Source organism: Panthera tigris, chromosome D3, assembly GCF_018350195.1.
Source record: "Panthera tigris isolate Pti1 chromosome D3, P.tigris_Pti1_mat1.1, whole genome shotgun sequence".
NCBI lineage: Eukaryota > Metazoa > Chordata > Mammalia > Carnivora > Felidae > Panthera > Panthera tigris.
The window spans coordinates 54,761,037-54,786,885 of NC_056671.1; the positions used below are offsets into that span (position 1 = coordinate 54,761,037).

General features: G+C 37.6%; 1 protein-coding gene across 1 annotated transcript in view; it reads left to right on the plus strand.

Annotated features, from left to right (window-relative positions):
- Positions 1–18,529: 18,529 nt before the first annotated feature.
- Positions 18,530–25,849, plus strand: part of ASXL3 (ASXL transcriptional regulator 3) — a 175,049-nt gene continuing 167,729 nt past the window's right edge. Inside the window, exon 1 of the mRNA XM_042962698.1 lies at positions 18,530–18,588. Coding sequence (XP_042818632.1) covers positions 18,535–18,588 — 54 coding nt within the window. The 5' untranslated portion in view covers positions 18,530–18,534. The remainder of the gene's footprint in view (positions 18,589–25,849) is intronic.

A 25,849-nucleotide genomic window follows, 5' to 3' on the forward strand; every position in this document is an offset into this window, starting at 1 on the left:
ATGGAATACTACTTGGCAAGGAGAAAGAATGAAATCCTGCCATTTGCAGCAATGTGGATGGAACTGGAGGGTATTATGCTAAGTGAAATAAGTCAGTCAGAGAAAGACAGATACCATTTGTTTTCACTCATATGTGGATCTTGAGAAACTTAACAGAAGACCATGGGGGAAGGGAAGGGGGAAAAAAGTTACAAACAGAGAGGGAGGGAGCCAAACCATAAGGGACTCTTAAATACAGAGAACAAACTGAGGGTTGATGGGGAGTGGGGGAGAGAGAAAAGTGGGTGATGGGCATTGAGGAGGGCACTTGTTGGGATGAGCACTGGGTGTTGTATGGAAGCCAAATTGACAGTAAATTATATTTTGTAAAAAAAAAAAACAAAGGTTCTGAGAGCATAAACAAGTCATTGATGGTCAAGGTGACTTTATTATGGACTCTTCTTGGCTTGAAGCAGCCATCGACAAAGAAAACAGGGAGGTGTTTAAGATCACTCAACTGCCCTTAGTGTCTCTCCTCCCCGCAGTTCTAAGGAGGGAGTGCATCAGGCACAACATACATTTAGAACCTTGGCTTATAGTAAATTTTCTAACTCCTTGTGAAAAAAAAATATGTTCCAATTTTGTAGATTTTTTATATGATAATACATGGCTGTCAAAAGTATGCTATCTACAGGGGAGCCAGGTGGCTCAGTTGATTGGGTGTCCGGCTTCAGCTCAGGTCATGATCTCACAGTTAGTGAATTCAAGCCCCACCACGTTGGTCTCTGTGCTGACAGCTCAGAGTCTGGAGGCTGCTTCAGATTCTGTGTCTCCCTTTCTCTCTTTCTCTCTCTCTGCCTCTCCCCTACATGTGTGCGCTCTCTCTCAAAAATAAATAAGTAAACTTAAAATAAAATTTTTAAAGTATACTATCTACAGAGATTAAAACATAAAAAATATACGTACTTAGTTATATTGCTCTAAGGTCCTATCTTAACAATAATTGATAAAATAGCTACTTTTCAAAAGAATCTCATAGAATAAAAGAGAATGTTGAAAATAGATGTTTGAAAATATTATCATTAAGTGAATTTTTTGCTGGAATAATATTAAATACTTCAATTCTAAAGAAAAGATGTTCATATCTGGTCAAATTAAAAACAAAGCAATGCTTGGAAACAGAATTTTCTAACCTGTTAATCTTCCAAGTGAAAAATTTTAGGAATTTATTTTTAACCACTTTGCTAAAATGATTAAAATCCAACACCTTCCAATTAGTTTGCTAAGGCAACTAATTGGCATTGAAGAAAATGGAAATATGTTAGGTGAACTTCAGCAAAAACCTTTTCATTACTGGTAAATGTAGTTGAAAGATGTGTATCATAATTTAGTAAATGCAGCCAATGAAATCTTTCTTCCATTAGTTTTATGCATTTTTGTGAAGTACTTTTTTCAGTTCTATAGCCATTAAAAATAGGGCTTGAAGTAAACCTAATTTAGAACTAATCTAGCCTTATTTCTAATTCAATTAGTTAATTAAGAAGTTAGCTTAGAATTAAACTGTTTTGTTAAAAATAATGTAATATTCTTAATTATTGTGCTCTCACTACAAACTAATATTAATTATTTGATATTCGATGACAGCAAAAATATTTGGTATCATTAAATTGAAAATAAAATAATAAGTTGCTGTTTTATTCAGGTATTTGTGGTCTAAATTTTTTATTTAATCCTTATTTTTTATATATTTAATCTTTAGAAATTTCTTTTAACTTTGTAATTTATGTATGTTTAGTAATACATAGATTTGCTATTATATAAATATTGCCTATAGTGGTATAGTGGCACATATAGTGGATTTCGATTTTTTTTTAAACTCTTTGGGACGTATGCTCAGCAAAATGTATTGCAAAACTCCTGCATTTGACCCTGTAAGTCCCCACTGGGTCTTGCCTAAAGCTAATTGTACTCGAAGACTCCACACCAATGTGTACAGGAGACAAGACAGTTTCCTCATCACAAACTCACAAATTCATGCTAAAGCTATTTACACGTAAAGAGACAAACACACATAGAGCAAGTGCAAAGATAACAATATGTTAGTTTTAATTATTGAATCTAAGTGGACTATGTACGTGTATTCATTCGGCTTTTAGCTTTGTTTAAACACTTTTAAGGTAAAAAAGGTGAAGACTAAAGCTCTTTATGCATACATCTAGCATGAAAAAATTAATTTTTAATAGTAATTTATTTCCTAAATATCACTTCTATTCCATTAGTAATTACTGGACCCCTGCTATATGAAAACGTGTATTTGAAAGGAAATTTCTCTACTATTTACCTAAATTTCCCACTTTAATCTATATTTCTCTGTATATATAGACAATCCTGTTTCAACTACAGCTAGAGTGGATTCTACACTAAGAAATGTCATAAAAAGTATTTTTTCCCCTATAAAACTGTTCTAATACATTAGCAATTCTAACAGGGGATGTATTCTTGGCAGAATACATTCTACAGCTGCTATTTATATTCATTCCATTTTAATATTTTCTTTATCAATTTGTAAACAGGAGGCCAGATAAAAAAGATGAAAAACTCAAGAGGCTTGAAGTTGCCTGAAAAAGGTGCTGAATACCTTTTGCCATGGGAACCATGCAGAAGACAAAAATGTACACACATTTCCAGAACAGCCTTCCAAACCTTCAGTTGCATTAAAGTTGAATTTTATAGGTTTTCTCACTTCTGCATATGTATAAACTGAGAATAGAAACTATTCCCTATAAGGAGGCTTCTATACATATATCAAAGGATTGTGATGACATTATAATAACCAATAGCGTGGAGCTGGGGCAGATTGTGATGATTCTGGAATCTCAAGACATTTACTTTCTGTTATAAAATATTAATGAAACAGCTGACAAGCCAACAAAATTCTAAAGGAGCACATCTCACAGGAGAGAAATTTGTTGACATTGACTTGGGCTCCGAAGTGGGTTTTATGAACTCACCGTTACAGATGTACCTATTGCCTTTGTGTTAATTGTGTATTCAAGGAAGAGACGCTGCACTTTCAGAGATAGACATCATCATAACCTCTTTTATTATTCAATTGTATTTCAAAGCTATGGGGCAGGACAGAGCTTGGGCTGATGCTATTTTTATTTGCTTTTAAATAGAAGTGACTTATCTTGCAAAAATGAATGTGAATAGGGTTTTTGTTGTTTTGTTTAGGCATTTGTGGTTTAATTTTTTTTTTATTGCTGCAAGAATTCCAAGGCATGGTGTTTCTTTTATTAGGAGGAAAAAGATACCTGATGATGATCAGAAACATTTTCATCCGTTGGTGGGGTGTGGTAGCGTAAGTTACTATAGCCATAAAGTTTAGGGCAAGAGGCTGACTCCTCACTGCTGGGAGCTGAGAAGCACTGGGATAATAATGCACCCCAGCAGCAGAATATATATATTTTTTCCTTCAGTTTTTCATGGCACCCTTCCCCCTAGCTCCAGGAGCCAGGATGATGTGCTGCAGTATGAAAAGCAGCCTGCGATTCTGCTGCATACTGGGAAAGAACAACTGACTTCCAGAGTATTCAACATTTATTTGGCTGCTAATTCAGCACATACTTACCTATCCCCTGGTTATCTTTGTTTTGTTTTGATTTACACCCAGCAAGGCAATAAAAACCCACCATCTTCACAATATATATTTGGTGGTACTGGGTTTACCTGAGTAAACTACTTACAATATTTTCTCTTTATAAGCAAGAATGTACATCGGCGCATCAGCAGGCAGAGTTAGAAGACTAGAAAACTCCCAGCATACAGAGGCACATATATTCCAAACACTTTGTTTGTATGAATCCAAATTGCTTTGTCTAAGACTTCAATATTGACCTCATGGCACCATCTTTTAAACAACCAAGTTAACTACAAACAAATAATTGTGTCTCAAATGATCTTTGATAAAGTTGCAAAGATACGTCAATGGAAAAGGAATAGTCTTTTTCAGCAAATTATTATACTGGAACAATTGGAAATCCACATGCAAAAAAAGAAAAAAAAAAAAGCACCTAGACATAGACCTTACACCTTTCATGATAATTAACTCAAACTGGGTCATGCATCTAAATGTAAAATGTAATACTCTAAAACTTCAGCAAAAAAAAAAAAAAAAAAAGAGAGAAAATGTATGTGACCTTAGGTTTGGTGGTGAATTTTTAGCTGCAAAACACGCAAAAAAACACAATCTATGAAAGAAAAAAATTGGTAGATTAGACTTAATTAAAAATTTAAAACTTCGGCCCCAAGAAAGACTCTATTAAGAGAATGAAGAAACAAGTTACAGACTGGGAGAACCTAGCTACGAAATAATATCCGATCAAGAACTTCTATTTAAAATATACAAAGAACTCTTGGGGCGCCTGGGTGGCTCAGTTGGTTAAGTGTCCGACTTCAACTCAGGTCATGATCTCACGGTTCATGTGTTCGAGCTCCACGTCGGGCTCTGTGTTGACAGCTCAGAGTCTGGACCCTGCTTCAGATTCTGTGTCTCCCTCTCTCTCTGCCCCTCCCCTACTCATGCTCTGTCTCTCTCTCTCTCTCTCTCAAAAATAAATAAACATTAAAAAAATTAAAATAAAAAAATATATACAAAGAACTCTTAAAACTCAACAGTAAAAAAAATGGACAAAAATTGGCCAAAAGATATGTATGAACAATTCACCAAATGAGGCATACAAATGGCAAATAAGCATATGAAAAGATGCTCAATATTGTCTGTCCTTAGAGGAATGCAAATTTAATCAACAATGAGATATGACTACACCCCTATTAGAATGCCTAAAACCCAGAAAAACAACTGGTGAGGATTTAGAGCAACAAGGAACTTTCATTCCTTGCAGGAGGGAATGTAAAATCTTACAGCCATTCTGGCACACAGTTTTTGGCAGTTTCTTACAAAGTGAAATAATAGTTTCACTGTATGATCTATCGATTGCACTCCTGGTATTTACCCAAATGTGTTGATAACTTATGTCCACACAAAACCCAAGTGTTTACGGTAGCATTATTCATAATTACCCCAAACTAGAAGCAGCCAAGATGCCCTTTGAATGATGATTGGATAAACTGTCATACATCTATATAATGGAATAGTATTCAGAATATACAAAAAGGAATGAGTCATCAAGCCAATTAAAGATATGGATGAAGTATAAATGCATATTGTTATGTGAAAGAAGTCAGTATAAATAGGCTATATACTGTACAATTCCCATTACATGACATTTTAAAAAGGCAAAACTATGGAGACAGTAAACTGATCAGTGTTTGCCAGGGATTCAGGGGGATGAGCCAGTGGTTTGAATACATGAAGCACAGAGAATTCTTTCAAGAATTTTACAGTATGATCCCATAATGGTGGATACATGACATTATAGAATAACAAAGTGGAATGCAGAATACGACAAAGGAATCTAGCTTTATTACAAATGTATGAAACAATGTCATTAAAGGGGTAGAGGGCAACATTATTATGTTTTTGTTGAAGGTTTCCCCCCCCCCCCCCATGGCAGTGCTTGGTAATAGTTCTAATATAGCTTTGCATGTATACTGGAATTGAACAATTAAATAAATACATGGCAGATGGTGGGAACAAGGTTTCTCACTGTCGTAGTGGAAGGTTATAAATAGCCAAGGAGAGGAGGCTAGAATGATCCATGTGGTAATTAATTTCTTGAAGACTAATTATATGAATTCATGTTTAGCTTAACATACATACAGATGGTTACATTCAGATACAGAGATACATGTATGTACCTAGGTTAGTATTCACACATATATTTCCTTACTCTGTCAGTTGAGAAGGGCTAGAAAAAACACCTCAGGTGTTTTTCACACCTGGCACTCAAATCTTGGTTTCTAATACCATTCTCTCATACAAGAATGAGGATTTCTTAGAGAAGTGGCTGATTCTATGACCAGGACAGGAAATATACAAGATGAGACTAAAACATCCTACAGTGCTAGAAAGTAGAGATATGATTTAAAAAAAAATACAATAATAGGGGTATATCAAAAAGATATAGAGGTCATTTGAAAGAGCTCCCAATGGCCAATTTGGAACATTTTGAATACAAAAATAAATAAATTTCCTTTGGTTTATAAACTTTAATGATATTCATAATGATCAAATAAATAAAATGTGGAGGATATACAATTTGTTATGCAGAAATATCCAATAATGTACCTGTCTCTCCTTAAGTGTGGGTTGCACATACTAACAACCTTTCAAAAAGTATAGTATGGAAAAGAGAGGAAAAAGAAACTTCACAGTGCAAAAATCCGACAAATTCCATCTCAGATGATCAAGGCCAACAACAGTGATAAATCACGTTGATAGCATGTACTCTTGTAACAATGTGATGAAAATGGTGGTTAACCTCTGTGATCTTCCTCACAAAAATCCCATAACTCCAATCTAAGCATGAGAAAAATATTGGATAAATTCCAGGAGAGGAGCATCCTACAAAATACCTGAAAATATATCTGTCCAGAAGTCCTCAAAAGTCTGAAGCTTATCAAAAACAAGGAAAGTCTGAGAAACTGTCACAGCCCAAAGGAGCCAAGGAAAACTTGATGGCTATATGTAAGGTCAAATCTTTGATGAGTTCCTAGAACAGAAAAAGGATGTGAGGAGAAAACTATGGAAATATGAAAGAAGTATGGACTTTCATTAATAACATATCAATATTAATTCATCACTTGTGACAAATGAAAATGGGTGTGGGGCATGGGGAGACTGTTTATCATTGGTTTTTCTATAAATCTAAAACTATTCTAAAATGCTAAGTTTATTAAAAAGTAATTGTCTCAAAGATCCTAAGAAAGTTAAGTACGTGTTGGATATTTTTTTTAATTTTATGTAGTTTTATTTAATTTTTTTCCTTGAATATATTTTTATTGTGGATGATTATTAGTCACAATAATTATTAAATACCTAAGGAAAGTATTGTGCTTCCCAGTTTTCAAAGCTCTTTCCCATATTACCTTATCTGGTCCTTTATCATAAGTAACAAATTATTAGTCTCATTTTATAGCCAATGAATTTGAGGCTCAGAAACGGGAAGAGAGTTGCCTGTGGTCACACAGCTAGGAGGGGCAGAGCTGACAATTTTCCACGCCGATGCAGCAAAGTCCATGTATATTAAAGGACTTCTACATGTGCACACATTTATATAATGCAACCTTATTAAGAATTATACTTTCTTCAGCAATTAACCTAATTTTACTTATTAGTATCTATTTATATCTTGTTGCTATGCTGGAAAATAAAACTACTGTAATTTCCTTACATTATGGAATGCACTTTCATTAAGTTGCACATATGTTATTTTAAATAAACATACCTACTCACACAAAATGAAGAAAACAGGGAAGCACATGCTTCTTTTACTAATGTATATGGATAAGTTATCTAAATAATTTAACTGACTCAGTATCTTTTTTTGTGGCATATATACTGCAGCAGAATCCTAGATATCCTAAAAATATGTAGCCTTATTTTCACTATTAAACAGAAGAGGCAAATATTTTATAGTAGAAAAAATGCACACTGACATGTTGAGGTGCACTTAACTGGAGAAAATTTTGACTCATTGCATAAAGTTTTCATCTCAGCTCTGTCACTCGCAAGTTGTATGAACTCTTGCAAGATTTACTTAATCTCTCCGCAATCTCACTCTCTCATTTTAAAAGGGGTATAATAATGTTGTATACTCATAACATTCTTGCAAATTACAAGACAAGACCTTATAATAGCCCCTATGGCATAAGTGCTCAATAAACAGTGGCTATTGTTACAATTGGAACAACCCCAAGAACCATCCATTTCCACATATGTATAGTCTTTAACATGGACAAATATTTGACTATATTTATCCATAAAAATAAATCAATAAAAGTCCTCTTAATGTAGCTTTGTAGATGTGATAGTCCAAAAATTCCGTATTGGTCATTAAGGCATCGAAAAGGAAAGACCAAATCTATCTCCTTTCTTCTCTTCCCTTTCCACAACTTTCTCTCTCACTTTTTCCTTGTCTTTTTCTTGTTCTTTTCAAATGTGAGAATGACAGCATTTACAAAAAAAAAAAAAAAAAAAAAAAAAAGGCAAGGGAAAATGGTGAGGTCTTATTAGAGTGTCCTGGCTTGATGGTTGCATTTAATTTTGCAACCCTAGATCCACCTGACGGTATATGATCCCACTAATGTGATGTTCGGAGACACACTACTTAATCAAAACAAGTGAGTAGAACAAATGCTGTCTTTGTTGTGCTTAGCAGTTCGTGTATTAGTTCATTCAGATATTGCTTAACAGCTGATATGTACTGAACCCTGGGCTAATCATAATGCTACGATGCTGGCAATAAAGACATCACCCCTTTCTTTAGAAAACGTGCAGTTAGGGGCGCCTGGGTGGCGCAGTCGGTTAAGCGTCCGACTTCAGCCAGGTCATGATCTCGCGGTCCGTGAGTTCGAGCCCCGCGTCAGGCTCTGGGCTGATGGCTCGGAGCCTGGAGCCTGTTTCCGATTCTGTGTCTCCCTCTCTCTCTGCCCCTCCCCCGTTCATGCTCTGTCTCTCTCTGTCCCAAAAATAAATAAAAAACGTTGAAGAAAAAAAAATTAAAAAAAAAAAAGAAAACGTGCAGTTAGTGGGGAGGGTGGGGAGCGTTAAATACTCAGTAGAAAAACCATTTGAAGATATAATGGCTGACACATTCCTAAATTTGGTGAAAACTGTGAATTCAGATGCAAGAAGCTCAATGAACCTCACACAAGAAACACAAAGCAAACTACCCAAAAACTTTATACTAAAGTTGCTCAAGATCAAAGATGAGGGCTACTGCAGATTTCTCATCAAAAGTGACACAAGGGAGAAAACAGAGGAGAGCTTTGATAGGGGCTGCATACCAGCAGCTTCCTTCCACCTCTTTTTTTGGCAGAAACTGACAAGCTGATTCTCACATTTAGGTGAAATTTGAGGAATTTTGAATAGGTTAAACAACTTCAAAAGGGGAATAAAACTGAAGATTTTATACAACCTGATTTCAAAATTTATAATGCTATCATAATCAAAATGTGATATTGGTATAAAAATATATATATTAAATACAATATGTATATAGAGAGAATATCTAGATCTCGATCTCTCTCAACAGAGAGATAAAGAATACATATATATGTAACATAATAGCCCAGAAGAATATCTACATAATTATGGTCAATTGATTTTCAACCAATGTGCCAATACACTTCAATGGAGGAAAGGATATTCTTTTCAACAAACGGTACTGAAATAATTGGATATCCATATGTCACAACCAATGAACTGATAACTTTACCTCATACCATACACAAAATCTACACTAAAACTCATAATCATATACAAACATTTACATGCTGAAATTAGAAAACTAGAAGAAAACATAAGAACGATACTTGTGATCTTAGGTTAGGCAAAGATTTCTCCCCCCGCCCCCGAAATGTTTATTTATTTAGAGACAGAGAGAGGGAGAGCATAATGGGGGGAGGCAGAGTGAGGGTGAAAAAGAGCATCCCAAGCAGGTTCTGTGCCGTCAGCATAGAGCCTGATGCGAGGCTCGATCTTATGAACTGTAAGATCATAACCTGAGCTGAAATCAAAGGTCAGATGTTTAACTGATGAGCCACCCGGGTGCCCCAGGTTAGGCAAAGATTTCTTAGATATGATACCATATAGCTACTACATAAAAGAAAAAAAAAACTGATTAATTGGATTTTATCAAAGTCAAAATATTTTGCTCTTCAAAAGATACCATTAAGAAATTAAGAAAAGTCATAGACTGGGAGAAAATACCATAAATCACATAATTGATAAATGACTCATATAAAGAATACATAAGAACTCTTTTAAAAAAATTTTTAATGTTTATTTATTTTTGAGAGAGAGAGAGAGAGCATGCAAATGGGAGAGGGACAGAGAGAGAGAGGGAGACACAGACTCTGAAGCAGGCTCCAGGCTCTGAGCTGTCAGCACGGAGCCCCACGCGGGCCTTAAACTCACAAACAGTGAGATCATGACCTGAGCCAAAGTTGGAGGCTTAATTGACTGAGCCACCCAGGCACCCCGAATATATGAAGAACTCTTAAAACTCATAATAACATAAGTGACACAATAAAAATGGGAAAAATATTTGGATATTCATTTCATCAAAGAATGAATGTCATTGTGGACACTGGTTTGACAGTTTCTTAAAAATGTAAACATAGGGGCGCCTGGGTGGCTCAGTCCGTTAAGCGTCCGACTTCGGCTCAGGTCATGATCTCACGGTCTGTGAGTTCGAGCCCCGCATCAGGCTCTGTGCTGACAGCTCAGAGCCTGGAGCCTGTTTCAGATTCTGTGTCTCCCTCTCTCTCTGCCCCTCCCCTGTTCACACTCTGTCTCTCTCTGTCTCAAAAATAAATAAACGTTAAAAAAATTTTTTTTAAATAAATTAAAAAAATGTAAACATATATTTAAACTAAGATATAGCAATTTAAAAGTTTATATACTTATGAGAAGATACAGTAGCTCTACTTGTAGGTATTTATAAAGAAAAAATGAAAATATAGGTCCACATAAAAATTTCCATACCAAATATTCATAGGAGTAGTATTTACAATAGTCAAAACTGGAAACATTCCAGAAGTCCTTTAACTGGTGAATGGACAAACAAAAATGTATGTCCATGCAGTGGAATACCAGGTGGAAATAAAAAGAAACAAAGTACTGACACATGCAACAAAATGGACATATGTAAAATAGATTATGCTAAGTGAGAGAAGCCAGACCATTAAAGACTACACATTGTGTGATTACATGCCCTAGAGGTAAGAGCAGGGTTTGACTTCATCTGGGCATGAGGGTACTTTGAGGGGGTGATCAAAAGTTTCTAAAAATAGATTAAGTTTATGGTTGCACAGCCATATAAATTTACAAAAGTAAAAGCATCCGTCTTTATAATTACATTGGGTAACTTTGTGGTGTGTAAATTAGACCTCAATAAAATTGATAAAACTTTAATAAAATGGATTCAGAGAAACAGTAGGGTGAATTAATAGCTTTGCATGTACTACAGAAAGCAAGAAAAAATAAAATGCATTAAATCAGAAAAGCAGTATAACTTCTGTTATTTGTAAACAACATAATTATGGACATAGAAATTTTCCTTGAATCTATGATAATGCCAATAAGTGAACTTAGCAAGATGACACTATGAGATCAACATTCAAAAACCAGTTTTATTTCTATATATCATCAGTAAATAGCTCCCAAATAAAATTCAAATACGATTTCTGAAAGTATAAGAAAATATCAAAACTTGGGTATAAAAATAGAAGAATATCTTCTTGAAGCTGGGGTCAGCAAAGATTTCTTGGACAATATTCAAAAGCCCTAATCATAAAAGAAACAAATCAGGAATTGGACCTCATTAAATACCAGACACCATTACAAAAATGAATAGACAAGCTACAGGCAGGGGGAAATATTAACAGGCTATTAACAGGCCAAACTCATCTATGGTGATTGAAGTCTGAAAGTGGTTATTTCTCTGAGGTGTGAGGAATGACTGAAAATAGCGTAAGGAAACATTCTAGAAGTGATGGAAATGTTCTGCATTTGCTGTGAATGATAGTTACTGAGGTGTATACAATTATCAGAAGTCATTAAAACACTAGAGAGCTGTGCATTTTATTATATGTTAATTATACCTCAAGTAAAAAAAAAGAACAGAAATAAAAAGACTTAAAAAAATTTTTTTACAAGAGCAAAACACTCCTTACCTGTTTAAAGAATGCAGTAATAAGCCCACAAATAGAAAGGGAGAAGGAATTAGTTTTATGAGATGGAAATTAAATAAATGTTTATGGGTGAGGCAGAGGAGTTGTGATCTAGACATTTCGGATCTTTACTACAGAGTTAATCACCTCTTGGTCTAAAAAGGAGGAAAGTCTCCAGAGAAAAGAATTTTCTGCTAAAAAAATGCGCATTGATCAAAGTTCTTACCAGCAACTCAATCCAGATATTGTTCAAATGCATGATTCATTATTTTGACATCTAAATGTCATAACTATCTTTGATCCTTTTCCTTGGGGATACCTTGCCTAAATGTGATAGAGAAAGTCAGGGGGAGTGGGTGAACAAGAATCTCTTTTTCTGGATCTCTCTATTCTCACATAAAAGGCAAATACGTTTAGCTCCACCCCCCACCCCAAGCGTCACTGGGGCAATGAAAATCCTGGGCAGATTTCAGACACTGCAGGGTCATTGTTCCCTCTTCTGAACTACCATTCCGCTGCCTTTCCTCACTGCTAGGTGAGACTCTGAGTGGAGGTGGCAATTTCTGTGCAACTCCCCACCCCCACCCCCCAACTTCTTTTCTCTCATCACATAAACCAGTAGACAATTGGATGGCATTTCCTTGGCTACAATGGGCTCCTAAGAGATCTTCCAGTTATTCCCGCTATTTGGCTAATCAATCATGTCACCCCATGGTTACTGGAAGTGTGTTGGCTAAGATGATCAGCCATGTCCCCTGCAATAAAACTCAACGGGAAAGCAATAAGAATTCTTCAGTTACAAAAGGAACTCTATTTCCTCACTTCACTCCATCCTTGTAAAAGTTGCAGAATGGCCTTGTATCTTCCTTTGAGTTTTCAGTGCTAGGCACAAATGAAGAGGAAGTTCCGCTACTAGATTAATACCTATGGTGTATACTTTATATACCTTACGGTAAAACCTACCATAGCAGGTAGGTGAAAAATTACTGGAAGAAATTACTGGAAGAAATTGGAGCCTCCAAAATTCTGTTTTGGGTGTCTCAACCACAAAAGTCACCCTTTGGTAAGTCACCCATTGTTCAAATGCATGATTCATTATTTTGTTATCTAAATGTCATAACTATCTTTGATTCTTTTCCCTGGGGATACCTTGCCTAAATGTGAATTTGAATCATTTGAATCAGCTGGTAAGAACTTTGATCAATGCGCATTATTTAGCAGAAAATTCTTTTCTCTGGAGACTCTCCTCCTTTTTAGACCAAGAGGTGATTAACTCTGTAGTAAAGATCCAAAATGTCTAGATCACAAGTGGAAACTGAGGCAAGCAGAATATCAGTAACACGGCCATTTTTCCTGTGAATTAGAGTCTGAGACAACAGTTGTAATCAGAATTCTAGTCTTTTCCTTTGTGAACTAAAAACATTCTTTCCACACAAAGATGAATTTAGCAGCATGTAATTTTCCTTCTTATCCACTGAATGTGGGATTGAATTAGAGTTTACCTAGAGAAATCTAATTTGTAGTTTTGAAAATAAGCAAAAAGCTGTTAGACCGTAATGTTGATATTCTGATCACGTTACATATGCATAAGAAGATAGTATCGAGCAAAGCTTTATTTACATTTCCTAAGTGTTTTTTCATTTTGTATAAACTAATGAGTGGTGCTGTTGGGGAATATGTGTATCCCTCTTTGTGTAATGGATTAAGCGTGAGTCCTGTTAAACACTAGGCCATAAATCAGACTGTGTTCTCTATGCCTAATTAAGGGTTTAAAGGGGGAAAAGGTAAATTCTTGAATGAAGGGCTCTACTCAGAAGCAGTGTGTGATTTCACAAAGGAAGTAGATAAAGCAGAAAAAAAGAGCAATTTAAGTGAAAAAGAAGAAAACTATGAAAATATGTGAGCCACTTTATTCTACTTCTCCTCAGATTTAAGAATGCCTAAATCTCCACATAAAACATGAAAATGTTTATTTTTTAATCAGTGCGATGAAATGTAATAATAATACAGATTGACCAGAGAATTTAAAATGAGTGTCAAAATAGTGCTAATCAACTAAAAAAAAATTACATGCATTGAGAATTCAAACAAAATCAGCTACAGAAAAGTTTTGAAGAAAATTCACAAGTGGTTTTTTTCTTTTTAGCTACATGTATATAATTATAGTGCACTAAAATCTCAGCATATTGAACTATTGTAGATTTCGAGTAAAGAAACAAAATAATCACAGTTAATCCACTTATTTCCTAGTGGAAGAACTGCCATGAGTTTTGATAAAATTAGTCTCAGATAATAGTGTTAAAACACTTCTGTATGTTCCTGGAGTACAGCTAATGTTTATATTCATAGTATAAACTGACTTTGAATATATTGAGAGCCTTGAAAAGTGCATTACATCGCATATGCAGGATTAGAAAAGGAGAAACAAGGTCATAATTCATTAGCCTTTAGGAGCTCCAGTCAGTAATATCTGACTATACATAATTAATAATGCTGATATTTGGCTTTATTTCACCTCGCTTTGTATTACTCCTGATCTGCTCAGTGAAATATAGGAGAGGGACAGAAAAAGAAAACATTTTGCTATGATGAGGAAAAGAAATAGATTTTGATTGACTGGACTTGTATTTACAATAAAAGGGATCAATTTACTAAATTCCCACTTATTTTTTTTTATTCAGTAAATATTTATTCTGGACCAGATGATGACAAGTAATTTGTTTCGTGCTAGAAATTCAATGAATTGGGTAGCAGACAAAGTAGACAAGGTGTCCACCTTCATGGAATTTCCAGACAAGTGAGATCCTGATTGATCATTAACAATAGATGTTTAGGAAAAATAAGTTTATTAAATGTTCTTATTTGAAGAATTCAGAGATTCTCAGCTTATACATAATAAATATATTTCAGAAACAAAACTCAGGTTACATGGTTATCAAGACCACTGAAGAACACTTCCATCCCCCTGGCAACCCTTGCCTCCGTTCTCTCCTCTCAACTTTTATTACTTTCCCACCCACCTTCTGTTCCATATTGTGCTGCTGGCTGGCATGTGTGTGTGGGGGGGAAGGGTGGAAGAGACTTCCATTAATTCTAGACTTCCACATGCAATGGGTGTGTGGGTTGGCAATGAAAGCAAACCCTGCCTCTTATTCCTGACTGCAACACGCCTCAACTCCCTCATATTTGGTCAACACTTTGATGAAGATTCATGGTAAAACCTTGTATTTCCTGAGACCAGTCCTGATACTTCCATCCCCAAATTCTCAGGTCTCTCTTCTCTTAGTATTGGAGTCTCATATGACCGTTAACCCTTATCCAGCACAGCATCACCTGTATTTTGTCTTATATAAATTGATATTTATTACTGTTTGGGTTTGGTTGGTATTGAGTCTTTATCAATTGTTACACATCTCGTAATATAAGAATAACGTTCCTGGAGATGAAAAGGTCTGCTGGGATTGGTGAAGGTAGACATGCACAATGGGAGTGTGAATTGTTGAATTTTGAACCTAAAAGCAGGAATGGGAATAAAGAAAGCTGGGTAATGCAGAGAAGGAGCTGTTACATGCCAAATGAACTTTGGAGCTATCCCTATTCTGTCTAATTGGATGGAGAGCTCAGAAAAGGAAGAATCTATAGGGCAGTTCTCACTGGAAGCTCTGTTCTTTGTGTTATTCCTCCTCATTTTAAGGAAGGGTTCTTAAAATACAAGTGATCTTATATGAAATTGAAATGAATGCCAGCAGCACTTGGTATATTTCATCTACCATTTGAGCATTTTTCTAGTTCTAAATTGTTCTGACTTTTACTGCACTTTATTTGGAAAAGCTTCTCCTCTGGCCTACAAACGTGAATGTTCAAATCCTTCCCATCTTTCAAATCCCACTCTAAAGGACATCTCTTTCTGAAAGCCTTCTTTAATGTCCACAGCGGAGAGTTATTTTTCTTAATTTTCACATAATTTTACTTGTACGTTTGTGACATTCACTATTTTCTACCTTTTAAAAAGATACTCATATAAGTTACTAAACTGTAAAAGAACTGTAATGGATTCATATGCTCCTTCCTTCCACTACATTTATTGAGAGATTGTCATAAGGAAAAGTATGGCCTGATGTGCAAATGTAAATGTAGAAGAAAGGAATATAACAACAGCAACAACTTCTAGACAATGGTGGCCCACCTCTGTTCTGGTGCTCTGTGAAATAAATTATTTTGGCATAGAACACAAGTCTTTAAGTGGACATACCTACCACAGACTATTTATACTCAAATATCCAAAAGTAGAGATAGAATCTAAGAGTCTTCAGAATATTGATTATTTATATTTAGCTCATGTCAAAGAACAGGTACACGAATAATAGCATTTAGTTTTAGTTTTTTTTTTTTTTAACGTATAATCAATTTACATCGCTTAAGGGGGATGATATATGTTCTCTTCTGTGATAACCAGAATTGTTTATTAAAGAATAATAAGTTACCGCAAAGCAAGCGAAGAAGTATTTTCCTTTCGCTGGCTGCAAAACTTTTTATTAAGCACTATTTCACTGAAAATAACAAATTATATGCTATGGTCTGATTGCTTAAAATAGGTATTTCTGAATAGAAGAAAAAACATTAGTATGAGAGTACTTTGAAATGTATCAATTACTTTAGTTATAAAGAGAATTGTTGAAAATAAAAGCAGATGTGAACGTGATTCAAATTTAATATATTTGAAATGTAAAGTAAAAATATAATACACCTGGATAGAGTTATGCAAATTGCATGGGTAAATTCTTCCCCTAGGGATAACTTCAGTGTGTTCTCTAAATCCTTTTAAAAAAAGAAAGTAGGAAACTGGAGGTAATTTTGAGATGTTTCCTTCAAAGGATGCATAGCTTTTTCCTATTATAATGAATTAATAAAGTAAATCTTTTAAAAGAAATAAAATAATCAGCTCTTTATGGTTGTGAACGGCCTCTGCTTAATTTTTAGTAATTGAACATTTCTATTACTTCAGTCATTTGACACTATTCTCAAAGGAATCACCTTACTAGTATCGTTCTCATTCTTGGGCATACGTTTTTTCAGTAGATGTAGATGTTCATTTCTAGTTAGGGGTATTTATTTTTAAGTATTGCAGTTTAGAGTAATAGAAACAGCATGGGAGTAGGGTCAAAAGATTTGGGTTCGGTTCTTAAAACTGATTTAGCAAGAGATCTCACGTGCAATGTAATGTTTTTGAGTTTCACTTCCTCCGTGCAGTAGACATAAAGATCTATGTTTGAGCGCCTTGTTTTGAAAGGGTCAAATGAGATAATGTATATGAAAAAATGTCAAGTACTATTTACATACCATTATTATCACATTTAGGAAATAACCTTACATAAATAATCCAGTATGAGTGCCCTCTTTGTTTTTTAGATACTTAAGATAAATGCACGCAAAATTAATGTGTAGGTCATAGGACCCCTTCTTTTCTTTGCTTAACAGTAATTTTCTTGACCTAAACAATTTACCAGTGGTCTAAGAAGTTGGAAAGGTTATAATAAACTTTCAAGTCTTAACATAACATTTTGTAGTTCGCTAACCAGGTTAACAACCCAACTCTTCATGCATCCCAAACCCGGCAATTATAAATAATTTAAAAAACACGCAAGCGTTAGCTGTGCCGTTGTTTACATATGCCTCACGTTTTACGCTACGGGATGATGACCGTACGATATTTAAACATAATCAGCGCTTAGGCACAGCAAGGCACCGCTCCACGGCCACGTCTCTCTGGTCTTGCATTGTTTAAGACGATGTAGATGGTTAATGTTGAGTCAAGTTGCACATTCGATACGAGTTCTGTTAAGAGGCTGGTTTTGTACCCTTGCCGCAAGGCTCTGGGAATCCACCCAGCCAAGCAGAAAAGGGTTAAGAGTCCAGCAGAGGGAAGTAGTGCGGAGTGACTATGTGAGAATGTGTGTGTGTGTGTGTGTGTGTGTGTGTGTGTGTGTGAGTGTGAGCGCACAGGACAGAAGCCTCGAGTTGCGGAACGGACTTGTACACAAGTTCCAAAGGCTACCGTGTCTCCGGTTCTCCGCCCTCGCGGGCCCCGGGGCCACGGCCTGCACCCAGCGGGCAGCGCCCCGTGGACTTGGGGGGCTGGGCTGGAGGGAGAGGGGTCTCGCGAGGGTTTCAGGGCGTGGCTGGAGTGGGGGGCGCGCGGCGAGTGTGCGCGGGTGTGCGCGCGCGAGAGGGCGAGTGTGAGCGCGGCGAGTGTGAGCGCGGCGAGTGTGCGGCCGCGTCGCCATTCCCCGTGACGTCAGAGTGTATTGTTGTGAGCGGGGCCGAGCGGAGCATCCCCGGAGCTGTCACCGCGGCGGCCGCGGCGGCGGCGCAGCGCGAGCCCCGCACGAGCGAGCCCGGCCGGCGCCGCCCCCGCCCCTGTCCCCGGCCCCGCCGCCGCCGCCCCAGCCCCCGCCCCCGGCCCGCCCGCCGCGCGCCGCCGCCGCCGCCGCCGCCCGCGCGCCCCCACCCACCCCACCCCACCCCCTCGCTCCATCCCTCCCACCCGCCGCCGCCGCCGCCGCCGCCGCCCGCGCGCCTCCCCCCGCGGAGCGAGTGCGGGTCACCGGGTCACTGGGTCATTGTCTCCGCGCCCGGACCCCGAGCACCCCGTGGAATCCCCCACGTCATCATCAGAACCATCAATGAGATGCAAACATGAAAGACAAGAGGAAGAAGAAGGACCGCACCTGGGCCGAGGCTGCCCGCCTGGTACGTACCGCCCCCCGCCCGCCGCCCGCCGCCCGCGCGTCCCGCCGGCCCCGCCGCTCGCCCCGCGCCGGCCCGCGGCGGCGGAGACGGCCACTTCCAGCCCGAGCCGCCGCCCGCTCGCCGGGCTCCTGCTCTTTGTTATTCTGCGGGAGTGGGCTCGCCCAGGGGCCCCTGTGTGTGTGTGTGTGTGTGTGTGTGTGTGTGTGTGTGTGTGTGTGCGTGCGCGCGCGGAGGGGCGCAGCGATTATCTCGGGGAGCCCCGCGCCAGCGGCGCCCGGGACCGCCCGGGACACTTCTCCCGGTACTTCGCTCTCGGGGCTCGGCTGTGCCTTCGCCACGGGTGAATTTCCGAGCGCTCGGCCCGCTCGACTTCCCTCTCTGCCGCTCCGGAGACCTTTGTGTGGCAATTACCACTCCCTCCCGGCCCCTCCACCTCCCGGAATTTCATCAATAACTCTCTGTGCACGGTCTGTGTGTGTGTTCGGCGTTTGTGAGTTCATACATTTTACACGTGCATGCACGGTGTGTGTCCGACACGGACTTGTGGGGCGTGTGCATGTGGGCTAGGTCGTGCGTGTCCGTGTGCCGCGTCGTGTGCATTATGTATGCACACTGATACGTGCATGTTTTGTGTGGATCAAGTTCGTTTGTGTTTTGTAGGTATTGTGTTCTGCTCGATGTTTGTGTGTACATTCTGTGCACGTGTGTGCAATTTGTGAGTGTGTGTGTCGGGGCGAGTGTGTGTGTGTTTGGTGAAGTTGGGTCAGTGTCATTTGTAGTGGGAGGTTATTAAGAGTGTACAGCTAGGTGTGTTTTAATGCTGGCTTCCTGGGCGGTGTTACTTGGCTGCTTTTCTTTAACCTTTCGGAGCTTACGTTTTAATCATCGAAAGAATGTCTCTATAGAAATGCTGGTTGGCAGAGGGGCGTCGGCGTCTTTGGTTTGATGCATGTGTATGTGTGGGTTTCTTTCTTTCTTTTTTCTTTCTCTCTCTTCTTTTTCTTCTTTTAAAGGACAGCTGTAAACGGATTTTTAAAAAGGATATTTCTGTACTGTGTGCCTCACGGGAATGCAAAGCATTACATTTGAAGCTCACCCTTTCAGGGTTTCGGCTGCATAAATTAAATATTTACTTAGCAACTTACTATCTTTTATAAATTGGCTGAAAGAAGGCAGACTGCATGCAATATGGGGGGGGCGGTAGGGGGGGCGAGACCAAAGAACATGTTATTGGGTTGACTTTGTAAAGATTGTTTTACTATGACTGTGGGTTGGTTTTTGTTTTGTTTGTTTTGTTTTGTTTTTTTAAAGCTTTTGAGTAACTACATCATGCTCAAGGAGAACATTTGTCAAAAGTAATTATCTGAGTTTGGTTGAAGGGCCTTACTGGTTTGTCTCTGGATTGGAGCAAGGGGTTTTAAATAATTGACCCTATTACCCTAGGAAGAAGTGACAAAAGTCCTTTTTAATTGCAATCTAGTTATTGGAAGCTGGAGTGGCTAGGCCCCTTTACCTCATCTCTTAATTTGTAGTAGTGTATGTTATGATTTCTCCCCTTATCTGTGATTGTGTTAATTACTGAATCACTCACTGTCTGTGGATGAATGGGCAGGTGATAGTCATTGTCTAATGAACTGCATCTGGGAAAGGAAACTTATCTGTGAGGAATATGTGAAAAGTAAGCAGTACGTGTTAAGTAGATGCCAGATTGATGTTATCACTGAATTTTTGCTAGAGCATAGTACATTACTTATTGTTTGCTCAGCCATTAATTCAGAATTGTGTGGGGGTGTGCAGGGCTTCTGAAAATGCATTATTCAGTTTCCTTGGAGTGGCAATCAAGTATTATTATAGAGCTTCAGTGTATGTGTTTTAAACAAGCGAAAGAGTTGACTTATAAATATTTTAAAATAATGATTCATGAATTACCTATATCTGCTTGCAGAGAATTATTTAATAAATAACATTATTCTGATGGAATTTAAAGCTAACCATTTGTATTCAACAGTATTTGTTACTGTTCCTGAAAGTACTGTGCTTTATTTGATCTAATCATAATAGATCTGTATTGATAAATCTTGAGATGGATTTTTGAGTCGCATCTTTTTGTTAAAAGTTGCCTTTTCCTCTTGCAAAGTTCATTGATGGGAAAAGACACACTAGGAGTCATCAACACAAAAGAATTAATGATAGACCAGATGTCTCTATTTTAACCAGACATATTGAACTAGTAGTTATGGTAATTTTTCAATTTGGTTCAAGTTATTTTTCCCCTGGTAGTTGCACAAATGTGTATGTATTCAAAATGTGACAGTTGAAATAAAATACTGAATGAAATAGCAAGTAATTGTACTGGAAATATCTTTCTCAGGAATTTGTGATTTGTAATTGTGGCTTTATGGTCATTCTTGGCTTACTTCGTGAATAAAAGAGAAAAGGATCCATTTGGGCAATTGTGACTTTTAAGTATTTTCTTTATGATTATATGCATACATATAGACTTAAACTCTCTTACCAACTTACGTGAAAACCATTTTTACTCTTATAATTATAGTTTTAATTTACACGCATTTAAAAAGTAATGCCTTTTGGGAGGGCATTTCTGTGATATAAAAATACTATCGTTACATATTTTACACTGCCCCTGCTGCTTTTGCTGTGGTTGTTGTTATTAAGGACTTTTAGCCTTTTCTCGAGACATCAAGTGTTAAACCAGGTGTCTGATTTTAAAAGTAGAGACTAAGGATGAACGGAAAATATGCATGTGGTTCTTGCAATATGGGAACTGAAAGGAGAGAGTATCCAAATTAATATTAAGAATAACCTTCCAATCATACAGTATATAATATATATCTCCTACTGGAGTGTGTGTGTGAGAGAGAGATTATCTTGAAAGAGAGGGTTTCGGGAGAGGAAATGCAAAATACATTTTTTGAACTGTGACCAAAAGCTTATGTTTAAATGTAGTTTTGCATTCATTTTTAAGAAAAAAAATGTGGAAGAAGAATGGTTCTCTGTAGAGTAAGAACTTCCAGTCGACAACAGAAATTTTGTTTTCTTTCTTTGTGAGAAAAGTGTGTGGTTCGTAAATCTGCAAACTCTGAGTGGCAACTCCAGGGATTTTGCTTTAGATAGAGATGCAGCTATCAAGCCCTACCAGTTTTCTTGCAGAAGTATGTAGTGTTTGTATGTGGTGAGCTTGCTTAGCTCAGGAAAGAAGGAATGGTAGTATAATTTTTCTGTATTTTCAGGAATGTTGTGATTATTAACAGGGTGCCATTTTAAAGCAGTAATACCACATCTTTTTTTTTCTTTCTCTTTTTCTTTTCTTTCTTCTTTTCATTTTTTTTTCCTGCCCTGCATCAGTTGCAGAAATTTCAGCCTTCAGCCTCCCCACTCCCCCTCAGCCTTCTGCAGTTGTGGTGGTTACTTTGCGCATTGCCATTTAATATGGAGGCTGCTCCCAAACCAGATGCATTTTCATTCGTTTTATCTGCTCTTCTAAGGTTATAGAGTCTCAGAGGATCCCACAATCACATGGAAGTATCTTCTGTCTTAATATTTGTAGACCACAATAAGAATAAAAATCAAAACCATAACTCATGTCGAGCTGGGGCTTTGACTTTAATCCTTTTGACTTTTATCTCAAGTCTTCACTCTGTTACTATAAATACAGTTTAAACCATTGTGAAAGGATCTTCATGCTTCTTTGTAAAAAATGGGGATTTGACAAGACTTTGTTTTACTGCACTAAGGGGTTTCTTTGTTACTGGCTTAACATAGAACATACTGTTATTTATATATTTATTCTAGGTTAATTCTTTTTTTTTTTTTGACATGCGAAAATGTTGTTGCTTTGAGAAGTGCTTTTTGATAGTTTCATCACTTTGTTCTATAGGGAATGCTGCTGGTAAGATAATGATTCAATGTATTAATTTGTTCCCTGGGTTTCTTCTGTTTGTTTCATTCCTTACAATCTTTGTTTAGTCTCACTGGCACCTGAAAATAAATCTTAACAATCTTCAATAGCTTTGTGCTTGGTAACATGGCTGATTTATTTGCTTGTAGTTTAGGTACATTCCCAAAGATAATGACTATTAGTAGGGCTTTTTTTTTTTTTGTAGTTCAAGGTGACCTTTGGGGAAAAAAATTTAATGGCAAATTTGCCTCATTCTTAGGAGAAAACAGATACATATCTCTTTATGCCATAGCAGAGTTACTGAAGGTTTTAAGTAAATTGAAATTTTGTAAATCATATTCTATTAAAAATTAAGTGGGGCTTATTAATTAAAGGAAATCTGTGTGAATCTTTAGCACAGACATTCTTTTGCATAATGCATTATATGCTAAATAAACTCTTAGGGTTTCTGTGAAATAAAGCCAAATGGCATTGGTAGCTGTTAAAATAGAAAACAATTCATAATTGTTAACTTAACTGGTTGCCTTGTCTTTTGTCTTTGTGTTTTAGAAATAAATATAATTATTCAGGAATGATGAACATGGGATGGAGGAGAGAGCATTGGTACTGGTTTTGGCATTTTCTCACTGTGCTGCTGGTGCTTAGATTTCAGGTTTTGATCAGGCCTTCACAGTTGAGAACGTTTTGACTTGTGATCTGAGGTAAGCCCCAAAGGTGCACATGAGCATAATCGTGACGGTGATTATTGGCTTATGAGCCTGGCTAACGTATTTGGCAAATGGAGTTTTATTTTCATTCGCTTACATTTCCATTGGTTTGATTCAGCTGTTTTCTATCATCCGTACATGTAACATCATCTCTTTATGTTTGCATCTCATCATCTCTTCTTTCAGATGTGGAACCTAAATTTTCGTTTTGCAATTTGAAAGATGGAAAAGAGTTTAGCAGTCTCTCTGCCTGTTTTGAGTTTCCAGTTGGGAAAAACGTGTTTGAAATAAATGAGAAATGTGAACTTAGGCCTAGTGTTTAGGTTGTTAATTTTTTATTTCCTGCTGACATGAAAGGAAATTTTAAGAATTGATTGTTTCTTAAGTTTTTCTCTTCTTCAAGAAATTCTTTGGTAGCAGATGATTCCTCGGATGTCAGAAATGGACTCTTGGCATGCTGTCACTTTTAGACTTGTAGAGTCATACCTGTAAAGGAATTTCACCACCGAAAAGCAAACTTACAAAGTAATGAAGTTTAATGTTTAATTATGTAATAATGTCAACTTTCACTGAAATGTACTGGGAATGTGCGGTATGGTCCCTAACCTTTTTGAGGGTTTCTCCATAGACAGCTCAAATGCTAGGGAGGATACGAAGATACACATCTTCAAGGAGTGTTGAGTTCAGTAGAGGAGACGAGGAACACTGGAGGAAGACTGAGCAGACACCATCTGTAGGTGTCACATGAATGATCAAGCAGGTGCTAGTTTACAGATTCACAGAAGGGAGAAGCCGTGTGGTATGAGGTGACTGCAGAAGGCTTAGCGGATTAGGTGAAATTGGGCTTGTCCTTGAAATATGAGTAAGATTGAACAGGTCATGAGAGGAGCACATTCTAAGAAGAGAGCCCCGCAGGCCAGAGGACGGGTTCAGGAGGCAACGCGCAGACAAGTCTAGAAATATCTGAAGACTTGAGAGGGTAGGCACCTCAATAAAGTTGAAAATTACATTGTGGCCAGATTGGGGGGAGGGGATTTGCAAGTGATTTTAGGACAGTTGGACCGTGTAAGTTGTTGCATGGGGCTGGTGCGATAGGTGCTAGTACAAGTAGGATTTTTTTTTTTTTTCAGAAACACAAAATAGAATGACTGTCTCTTGTACAGAGAGGGGACACCAGTGGTCTGGGGATGTCTCTGAATGCTTCCGTTACTTGGTAATAGAGTCTGAAAACAAAATTGATGTTAGAAATATTTTATTTCAAATAACACAACTTTATTCTGTCCATTGCCTTGGCCAAATGATGCAAAGTAAACATCAGTGAGTAATATGCATTCCGTTTGTAGAAAACATACACAGGGCACTGTCTCTGGAGATCAGTAGGTAACTAGGGTTATTTCAGTAACTCAGTCTCCAAATGTGTGGTTTAATGATATGCCCAATATCATCACCCTGTCTATAAGGAGCAAGGCTGGCACAGGATTAAAAAAAAATACTGTGTCGTGTCTCTGATTTGTAGAAACTAACACAGGCACTTTAAAATGATGTGAATTTAGCTGATTTGTTGCATGGAGACATAGGGAGGATCCAAGCCTACATCAGACTTATTATTTCCTGCTTTTCAGATTGCCTGCTTTTCATTTCTCTCTCTCTCTTTCCTTTTCATTAAGTATCTGCACGAAATTATTATTATCATTAATTTATAATTTAAAATCCTCCCGGCACCCCTCCTGCAAAGGTTGTCCATAGCAGATCCTGGCTCCTTTCTGATAGGGCAAGGAGGAGGGGCATCTGTATAGAACCACTTTCAGCTATTTGCCAGCACTGAGTGCCTTGATTGTTCTGCTTTTGTCCCTGCACAGTTGGTAGCTGTGGAAATCTAGCCCGGATTGAAACTTTCCCTGAAGAGCCCTTGGGGAACAAATAGAAACATTATATGATTAGCTACATTGTTTTCATTATTAAACAAATCTACATAAAAGGGTAGCAATTAACAGCTTTATCAGCCTGAACTTAGACACCTACCTCTCTTCTCCCCTCAGTATTCCCACTTGAAGGGGTAACAATTAACTGTTGCTGGTTTTAATGTCAGCAACTGACAACATTAAATTGGGAATAGGCACTTCTCCTGGTTGATTGACATATAGCCCTCTGACACATTCTTATGTGGTTTAAGGCAAATGCATGCCCTGGGGTTAGAGCCAAAGGGCTTGTCAGAACATTGGCTTTAATAGCTAAAATGTATAACTTAAGTGACATCCAAGACCTTAGTCTTTGGTGGAACTTTTAGAACCTCAGGAATCTTGCAAGGCAGTGCAATCTATACTTAGTGGACACAGTTAGAACTTGCAAAAAAATTTTCTAGGTATATAGATGTATAATTTATTTTATAATACTTATTTATCATGGGTTTATTTTGCATGTCTTTAGCATAAGTTAGTCCATGAAAAACTACGTAATGATGTTTAAAAGAATTCCAAAATTGCTATTTGACAAGGGTTCTATTCTTCAGTTATGTGGTTGTTGATTTCTGAATGTATTATTTATGACTTAAGGGAGGGAAAATAGGATGGACCCTCTACACCTTATTCAGAAGACATGACATTTCAAAGATTTTCTTAACTATAAGGCATTAGAA